Here is a 9,868-nt window from a genome sequence, read left to right as displayed (position 1 = left end):
CGTGTAACACAAATTTTATAAATGCAAATGTTGTAAATGTTTTATTAAATGTTAAGCCTCATTTGGTGAAAAATGCCAGTCACAGATGTCATGGCAACACAAAATGAGGCAGTTTTCATTATAATATTGTTGTTTCTATATGGTAGAATACTAACCTTAGCTTTTCTATGCATGTTGAGGAAACATATATATATATAATTTACATGCCTTCAGCAACATCTCCTGTAACACTGTGTAATACATTTTTAATGGCTGTAACTTGTAATAAAATGCTATCAATTCTGTAGTTTGGAAGATGTATCTTTTCAACGTTAGACTTTTTAAAAAGAACAAGACAGTCTGTACCATTTAGCTGGTTTACTTCTGATCCATATTAAGATGAATTAAACTCTCATAAATATATGGGTGTAGTAGGGTAGGACTGTTTTTGATGTATGAAAAGACATAAAAAGCCTAATACATGCTTTTCTCCATATAAGGAAGAGAAATTATCTCAGTAAAAGTATTGGGACAGCCGTTTCTTTAGGAACCATTTACGTGTTGATAGAGTGAAAGGAAACCTCTGTGTTTTGTTTGTTTACAATCTGTTAGCTAAAGTGGATGTGTTGTAACCATTAAGAATTTTTTTATTAAAGATCAAAAGTTATGACCTGAAAAATCTTTCTTCAATGTGCCTCATATTCATATTTCATGCACACTTTAAACACAGTTGTATACTTGTGTGCTTTGTTATTTTGGACAGTTTCTTTGTTTTACATTTAGTTTTCAAAGTCATGTGGTCAGAGTTAGAGGTGAATTGTAGAAAAAAAAATCACCACAGGCAGACATAAGGTGTAAATCAAGAATTTGAATTACAAACCAAAGCAGAAACAGTAGGAATACAAGACAGCAGGGTAAACAAGAGGATCTGAAACTGAATTCAAGAAAAGATGGAGTATTTGGGCAGGAAATGATGATTACTGAATGAAAAAAGTATGTGAGGAGCTGGAAGCAAGGACAACTGAGGACATCTGGTGGCTATGATTTTAAAAGAAACCAAAACAGTAACTATATGTCAGCGCAGTAAAAGTAAAACAAAACCTCAAAAGCATGACACACATGTTGCCTGTCTATTACAGGTCAATGCAGAGACAAACAAGCCAGACAGCCATTCACACATGCACTCACATCAAGAGATAGTTTAGAGAAGCCAGTTAGCCTAGCATGCATGTTTTTGGAGAAAATTGGAGCACCTGAAGAAAGTCTATGTATGCACAGTCATGTAAACATGTAAACTCATGACCTAAAAGCTGCAGCCGGGAGTCTGCGAGGAAACAGTGCTAACTAATTGTTCAAACATACTTTAGTACTTGCACAGAAATCTGTTTCCTGGTGGTTTTCTTTTCCTCCACTGGCTCCTCTCACTCCATGAAACTAGACTAAAAGGCAATTAGATATTCCATTTCATAAAAGCTTTCCAGTAAAACCAATCTGGTTTGGGTTACAAATTTACAGAATTTGATCATTGCTTCTTCTCAACATATGAAAGTTTATAGAAACTGTTCTTGTGGTTGCCAAACACTGTATCCTCAAGAGAATAACTGTTCAAATAATCAATAAACTTTTTTTTTTCTTAATCCCGAAAAAATAAATAAAATAAAACATTGCATTTTATACACATAGGCGTGGGAGAATAATTTAAAAACACTTAAGATTTTAAATGTATTTCATCATTTGTCATTTGTAATACTGTAACGAAAACCTTTGTAAAGAGTTTTCTAGTGTTTTGTTTTTTCTCAGACCAGGAAAAGTGATTTTAAAACTTTAAAGCAGATGACAGGAAGATTATGTGTTCTTTGTGGAGCAGCTAAATGCAAACTCCACATGTTTGCATGTGACATGCAGCTAAATGATTACTGAGCTGTTGTTAATAATCTGTGCTTATAGCTGTCAGATCCAGTCTATGTAGTCTGGATATTCAACACCCACAAGCAAGACAGAGGTTTTGACTCTCTCATCTGCCTGTAAAAACATGTAGCATGAATATTAGGCTGCAGGCTTCTGTTGCGTAATTACATATGAAGTTCACACACTTAAAGCAACTTCACACCTTGTCTGACTTGAAGCCAGATTATGAAGTTTAAATAAGCATATTTATATGTATTGACTGTTGTGCATTTCTGCTCTGTGATACGATATATCAGGGGTGTCCAATCCTGGTTCTCAAGGGCCACTATCCTGCATGTTTTCCTTGTTTCCCTGCTCCAACACACCTGATTCAGTGGCTAAATCACCTCTTCGTGTTCTGCAGAAGCCTGTTAATCACCCATTGATTCAAATCAGGTGTGTTGGAGCAGAGAAACAAGTAAAACATACAGGATAGTGGCCCTCCAGGACCAGGATTGAAGACCACTGCGATACATATTTCAACACACAACATTTAATCTAAAAACTTTAAGACACATAATGAACAAATTCTTACAAGAGTTATTTCACAAACAAGCCCCACATCATAAGTTGTGTGAACTTTCAGAACATCTGACTCAAATAAAACAATGGGGCGTAAGTGCAGTCTGTAGAGCTGATGTGTTTAGCATTCTTTCACTAACCCAGCAGTGAACAACAAGAAATGTTTTATTTTATTTTCTGAACAATAAGAAATAGGACAATCTGTCCTGGTTGCTTAAAAATGGGAGCAATGCACGACACCAGTCTCACTGTTGTCATGAACGGTGGGGACGGAGATGAACCCAGAATGCAGACTCATACTTAAAATTAAAACTAATTTATTAAACAAAGAAAATAAGCAAAACAAAAGCTGGCGTGGCAGCAACTAAAACTTAACAAAAGTCCAAATGCATGGTAGGGCAAGGCAAGGCAACAAGGAAACACCGCACGGTGAGCAAAAGCAAACAACAAACAATGAACCAACAGGGTGTGGGAGAAGTGACCGGGTTTTTGAACACTGAGGTTGACGAGGTAAGTGGAAACAGGTGAGTGGGGATAGTGACAGACAGGTGGAGATGGGCGTGGCAAGGAAGGCAAAGGAGTGACGGGAGGAGTGAATACTGACAACATCACAAACCGGAAAAACCAAACTGAAACAATAACTAAAAACCGCAACAAAATAATAAAGATAACAAAACTAAAAACACAAAAATCCAAATCCTCACAACTGTCACAATACTAACAGTCACAATAGCCTCCTGACCACCAGGAAAAATTATATTCTCAGATCACAATTTTTCTTTAATTCCACAATCTTTGTAAGGTAATTAGCCCCACCCCTTCATATTTGGCACCACTGAAAAGCCCTAAATGTCCTCTGTAGATAACAAAAAGAGTTAATTCAGTAGTATGCAGTGGGTCAGAGATATTCGGGTTTACAAATAACCTCCACAGAGAACAAGTATGAACTACTGGCAGTCAGGAGGATAGTAAAAAATGTGGTACAATTTGACGACAGGAAGACTAAGAGTTTTAAAAGTGACGTTAGGACTCTTTGTGGCAAGCAAAAGGAGGAGAGAAAGTATGACAAAAGGGGTGGGAATAGAGGGAGTCATTTGATATATAAAGACATCTAACATCAGCCTGCTTTCCTCTAAAGAAACTCCCTCTCAGTCAGACGGACAGAAGCAGCAAGTACTGGAAGACTGTTGCTTTTCCTTGTTTTCATCAGGAGACATGGCTCTATCAACCACAAGGTATATATAAGCTTTAATGGTTATTACTTTGCTTTACCCTCATTGCTCATAACATGAATGTAGGCAGGATTGTGAGTGTTTTGTTTTTGTTTTTTGTTTTTTGTTTTTTTTGGGGGGGTAAGGAAAAGTAAGGAAAAGTGGACCTTTTTAGCCTGGGGCATGTGGGCTGCTAAGGGTTTTAGAAAGTTAAAAAATTTTAGTTCTGATGTACATGGTCTGCTGGGAAGTTATCATTAGCCTAGATTGTAATAACTATTTGTCCATGAAAACCAAAAACAAAAAAACTTCAAAAGGGTCTAACTGAAATGTAACTCAAATAATCACTTGATGCACCATGGGTTTGTGGTTTACGCAGTGCAAAGGAAAGATCCAATAAAATGTAGTTCTTTGCTAGGTTTGTTTCAGGTTGGCAGGTAAACAATGAGATACATATTTGATCCCTTGCTGCCTCTCCTGCTGTAGCTCCTGCATGACTTTTTCCTTGTTTCCCCACACCTGAGTGGTAAAAAAACATATGACTACCCACTTCATACAGATCTACCTAAAGCCCACATATTTACACCTCTAATACCCATGTCCCAAACAAAAATAAATATATATATATAAACTAAACAAATTACTAACCAACAAATTTATACTAAACAATTACAATTAAACACAAATACTCATTTAAAAATCAACCAGATAAAATATTAATAAGCTACATTCAAAGACTTAAGAAAAAACAGAGGAATATCTCCTACAGTTATTACTATGCTTTACCCTCATTGCTCATAAAATGGACATAGTCTGGATTTTGATCGTGTGTGGATGTGTGTGTGTGTGTTTTAAGGAAAAGTGGACCTTTCTAGCCTGAGGTATGAGGGCTGCTAAGGGTCTTAGAAGAATAAAAACTGTAATCCTGATATACATGGTCTGCTGGGAAGTTATCATTGGTCTTTTAAGTTCAGAAATATCTTCCTACACTCCTTTAAAGATCTATTAACGCACAAGTTTTTAAAATCAATCTAGGGTAGCAAAATTTAAATTTACAACGCAAAGGTAGCATATTTAATTCTACATTATAAAAATCCTAGTCTTGTCCACCGTGTCACTTCTCAATCTGGAGAAACACAGCCCAGCGCCATCCTCCTTTAGCATTTCGTTGCAAACACATCAACCAGCTGTAGTATCCATACCAGGCCACTAGTTGGTGATCACATGCAGACACTCATCTATCCAGCATGTAAACAGGTATACTGGGGTGCAGAAGGAATGACGATTTATTTATTTAGTCAGTTAGTTAGTTAGTTAATTTTTCCTGAACAACGTTTAACATTTTGCTGAAACCATGACTCGTGCCAAGCTCAATATCATATTAATTGGAACTGCTGCAAAAAAAAAAAGGTTTCAGAGCAAATAAATTAGGAGGAAACTTTTTTCTTCTTCTTCTTGTTTGTGTTGTTTGTTTCATCATGTCAGAATATAAGCATTTTCACTGTAAGAAGATGAGCTTTAACCCTGAAGGTTTAACATGCAATTAAAAAATACACATGCATATTTTAAATTTCTGCCAATGTTAGGTAATATAAAAGAAATATGGCCCATTTACAAATGACCAGTCTAGTCAATAGAAAACAGTATTTCAGCCCTAAAGAAACAACAATAGTAAGGATGACCTGAAACTATAAAACACTTTAATTTTAAATAGTTAAGCACAGGCTTGTTCACAAATAAAATTTACATCCATGTTCCTTTTTGTTCTTCTTGTTTTTCTTTTGGTCTTGATCATCTTTTAGCAGAATAAACATACACAGTATTTTTTCAATAATATTTCACAATAAATATCATAGTTACTAAGACTCAGTATTCCATGTGAACATTTAAGAAAGTTTTTCTTTTTAGCTTTACTTAGTTGGCGTGACGTTTTGTCCACTATATTTTTTTTTTCAGCGCCCCTACCAACACCACAATTTGGGCTGAAGACCAGGATCTAGACCACACAAGTGACAGCAGATGTATTCTTGACAATGAGGACTGGACTTATACTGTCATTCCAGTCTACATCCTGGTTATCTCTGTGCTGGGAATTGTCCTCAATGTCTTCGTCCTGATGGTTTTCTGCCTCCACAAGAAGTCCTGCTCCACACCTGAGATCTACCTGAGCAACTTGGCTGCTGCTGACCTTCTTCTGGTTTCCTTTTTGCCTTTTCACGCAGTCAGTCTGTCCAACCGTCACAACTGGACTTTTGGTCAAGCCATGTGCAAAGTTTCCTATATGAGTATTATAATGAATTCCTTTTGCAGCATCTACTTCCTGGTTCTGGTCAGCATAGATCGTTTTTTGGCTCTGGTTCACCCTCTGTCCTACAAAAGAATACGCAGGTCAATCTTTGCCAAACTGGGTTGTTTGCTGGTTTGGATTCTGGGTTTCCTCTTTACTCTTCCAGCTCTTATCTACAGGGAATTATTACAACATAATAATAGAACCCTTTGTTCTATCAGTAATTTAAGCTTTACTACAAAGATGACAGTTTCATCTGTGAACTCTGTGTTTGGGTTCATCATTCCTGTTTTCATTATTTCCTTCTGCACTATAAAAATTATTAAAGCTCTTAAAAACAGGTTAGTACATGGAGTAAATGCAAAGAAAACAGATCAAAAGGCAACCACTTTGATTCTGGCAGTCCTGCTGGCGTTTCTGATCTGTTGGGTTCCATTCCACCTGATGAGGTTCCTGTATTTGCCCCATGATGCTAAAATTATAACTGAATGTAAGACACTCAGAATCTTGTACATCTGTGGGCAGATCTGCCCCTACTTAGCCTACTTCAACAGTGTTCTCAACCCCATTCTCTATGTGGTTGTGGGCAAAAACTTTCGACAAAAGGTTAAAGAACTCTTCAGTCAGTGGAACCACGAAAGAATCACGACTGTCAGCCATACTTCCACAAGCACAAATCTGTCAAGAGTGGTTAATCATATTATTTAAAGAGATATGTGTTTGGATATTTGTTTGTTTTTTTAAGCACAAGTTAATGTCAGACCATCTAATCTACTAAAAACGGTGTGTAAAATTATCTGTATGATCATTGAGAAATTAGTTGGAGTCAAGGCTGTGGTGAGTTTTAATCAAAAGTGTCTCTTTGTTCTGACACTCTGTTTTATATCTTGTGAACAATTTTTTTGGAAATATAACTCTAAATTACAAAAACTTCCATTCTACCACTCACACAGCAATAGTTGTTTGTTTAGAAGTGCTTTCATAATAACACAATAATAATAATACTGCTACATAATTAAACAGCTTTACCAAATGTGTTTTATGTCATAATAGTGATGGACTCAAATCGACATAATGGAAGAAATAAACAAAAAAAAAAAAAAAGAAAGAAGAACTTGTGCTTTTGAAATGGAGTAAGAGTCCAGTAAAACACCGTAAATAAATTGTAACACGTGTACATACTGTGTGTTTGTGTATTTTGTTTTTTAACTCAAACTCAAGGTCAGACTATGAAAATCCAAAATTAATGTGTAATTTTAGTTATATAATTTTTAATATTGACTTTAACAGTTAAAATAAACAGTGTATTGATTTTTGCTTGTATCCTGATAAAACTTCATGTATTTATCACTTCCCATTACAACATTGTTACTTGTGTTTTATTCGGTAATGGCTCATCTGTTAATATATTTCACTGTTTTGAAACATAAGATCTAACAATTGAGAAACTTTTTTACAAGGGAAATTTATATAAAGAACACTAATAAACCTTCAGCACTGAACCCAAATGTTAAAGATTATAAGCAAATGTTAAAGATTATAAGCAAACCCTGCATTTCACCTTATATCAGATACACTTGCTACTTGTTGTTGTGTGAATATTTCAAGTCATCCATTAATCCTCCTTTAAACCTGATTTATTGTATAATTCAATAAATTGCATGCCTGAACTGCTGTTTTATTGTTCTTATTTCTTTATTTAAAATTACATAAAGTGAATCTCAGTGGAGGTCAGTGATGTAACCTGTATTATATTGTTTAAAATATAAGAACTCGGTTTTCTGCCTCCGCAAGAAGTCCTGCACCACACCTGAGATCTACCTGAGCAACTTGGCTGCTGCTGACCTTTTCCTAGTTTGTATTTTCCTCTTTTGTGTAGTCATTGTGGTAAATGACTAGACAGTCAATATGATGTGCAAAATTATCAAGATGAGTATTTTCATGAATATCTTTTGCAGCATCTACTTCCTGGTTCTGGTCAGCATAGATCGTTATTTGGCTCTGGTTCACCCTCTGTCCTACGAAAGAATACACAAGCCAATTTTTGCCAAACTGGCTTGTTTGCTGGTTTGGATTCTGGGTTTCCTCTTTAGTGTTTCAGGTTTTATCTACACTGAAGTGGTACAACATAATAACACAACTATGTGTTTATTTGATAATTTAAGCTTTACTACAAAGATGACGGTTTCATCCGTGAACTCTGTGTTTGGGTTCATCATTCCTGTTTTCATCATTTCCTTCTGCACTATAAAAATTATTAAAGCTCTTAAAAGCAGGTTAGGTTAGTAAATGCAAAGAAAACAGATCAAAAGGCAACCACTCTGATTCTGGCAGTCCTGCTGGCGTTTCTGATCTGTTGGGTTCCATTCCACCTGATTAAGATACCAGAACTGCTCTATTATTTAGAAATTTTGACTGGATGTTTTGTAGACAGGACCTTGTTCATGTGTCACCTCATCATCTCCTACTTATTCTACTTCAAATGTGTTCTGAACCCCATTCTCTACGTCAATGTGGAAAAAACTTTCGAAAAAAAGTTAAAGAACTCTTCAGTCAGTGGAACTGCAAATAAACCTCTACTGTCAGCCATACCTCTATGAGCACAGATCTTTCAAGAAGTGGTAAATATTAAGATAGCACCACCAGATCTACAAACAGGTCACTAACTGAGTAAAGATTTTGTATAGTGAAGGTATGTTATTAATTCAAATAAATTAAACATGTTATTTAAAGAAATAAGATGTGTGTTGGGATGGGTTTATTTAAGCAAAATGTAAAGTCAGACCATCTAAACTTATAATACTGATGTGTAAAATTATGCATGTTATTATTGATACATTTTTTTGAATCGAGTCTGTGGTGAGTTTTGATCAAATGTGTCTCTTTGTTCTGACATCCTGTTGTATGTCTTATAAACAACGTTACTGGAAATGTGACTCAAATTACAAAAACTTCCATTCTACCACTCACACAGCAATAGTTGTTTGTTTAGAAGTGCTTTCAGAATAACACAATAATAATAATACTGCTACATAATTAAACAGCTTTACCAAATGTGTTTTATGTCATTATAGTGATGGACTCAAATTGACATAATGGAAGAGTTGAACAAAAAGATGAAATCAGAACTTGTGCTTCTGCAATTGAATTAAATTGCAATAAAACACTGTAACTAATGTCGTCAAGCCTGAACATATTGTATGTCATTGTTCTTTTATCTCTGTTCACTGTGACATTGCTTCACAAATAACAATGTGTAACCTCAAAACTAATCCTTCATAACTTTATTCATTTCCAGTCTCTCTTATGATATTGATACTTGTGCTTTTCTTTGAACTGCATAAAAGTTTATCTTTAGAAGCCAGAAAAATAAATATTTTACTGCATGTTAATCACAAGAGCTTTTGCTGCTGCTTCCTACGCTTTGATTTTCACAGTCATCTGATCAGTATTGACCCAGAGTCCTGGCACTTTCTGTTAACTCTGTTTTCAAGAAAAAAGATTATAATTATTTTGAAACTTCTGCATAACTACCCAGCATATTGTTTGGAATAAGCACAAAAGGACAGTTATTATGTTTTGTTCCAAACAAATGAACACTTCTGAGCTTTCATGCCTTTTGTAGTTCATAGTAGTTGTGGTTTGGCATGTGTTTGAGGGCTGCATGTCAGGTCTGTGGAGTCTTATGTGTAAAACCAGCACTGAACCCAAATGTTAAAGATTATAACCAAACCCTGGATGTCACCTTGTATCAGATACACTTGCTACTTGTTGTTGTGTGAGTATTTCAAGTCCTCCTTTAAACCTGATTTATTGTATAATTCAATAAATTGCATGCCTGAACTGCTGTTTTATTGTTCTTATTTCTTTATTTAAAATGGCATAAAGTGAGTCTCAGTGGAATTCAATAATGTAACCTGTA

The 9,868-nt window shown here is 35.4% G+C and overlaps 1 protein-coding gene and 1 pseudogene across 1 annotated transcript; both read left to right on the top strand.

The window, feature by feature from the left end:
- Positions 1-3,553: 3,553 nt before the first annotated feature.
- Positions 3,554-7,109, top strand: LOC108232550 (B2 bradykinin receptor-like). The gene is made up of 2 exons (XM_017410445.3): positions 3,554-3,683; positions 5,616-7,109. Exons 1-2 carry the CDS (start codon positions 3,664-3,666, stop codon positions 6,652-6,654), a joined length of 1,059 nt encoding a protein of 352 aa, XP_017265934.1. The 5' UTR covers positions 3,554-3,663; the 3' UTR covers positions 6,655-7,109.
- Positions 7,110-7,689: 580 nt separating this feature from the next.
- On the top strand, positions 7,690-9,049 carry LOC108233858 (annotated as a pseudogene).
- The last annotated feature ends 819 nt before the right edge of the window (positions 9,050-9,868 follow it).

The sequence above is a fragment of the Kryptolebias marmoratus genome, linkage group LG10 (assembly GCF_001649575.2).
Source record: "Kryptolebias marmoratus isolate JLee-2015 linkage group LG10, ASM164957v2, whole genome shotgun sequence".
In the NCBI taxonomy this organism is placed as follows: Eukaryota; Metazoa; Chordata; class Actinopteri; order Cyprinodontiformes; family Rivulidae; genus Kryptolebias; species Kryptolebias marmoratus.
Note: the sequence above shows the minus strand (reverse complement) of the source record. Positions and strands in the feature narration are given on the sequence as shown.

Bases quoted from the DNA above. Each gene is read 5' to 3' on its own strand.
- LOC108232550 (XM_017410445.3), top strand. From the start codon at position 3,664: ATGGCTCTATCAACCACAAG. The intron at 3,684-5,615 runs GTATATATAAGC...TTTTTTTTTCAG, and splicing joins ATGGCTCTATCAACCACAAG to CGCCCCTACCAACACCACAA.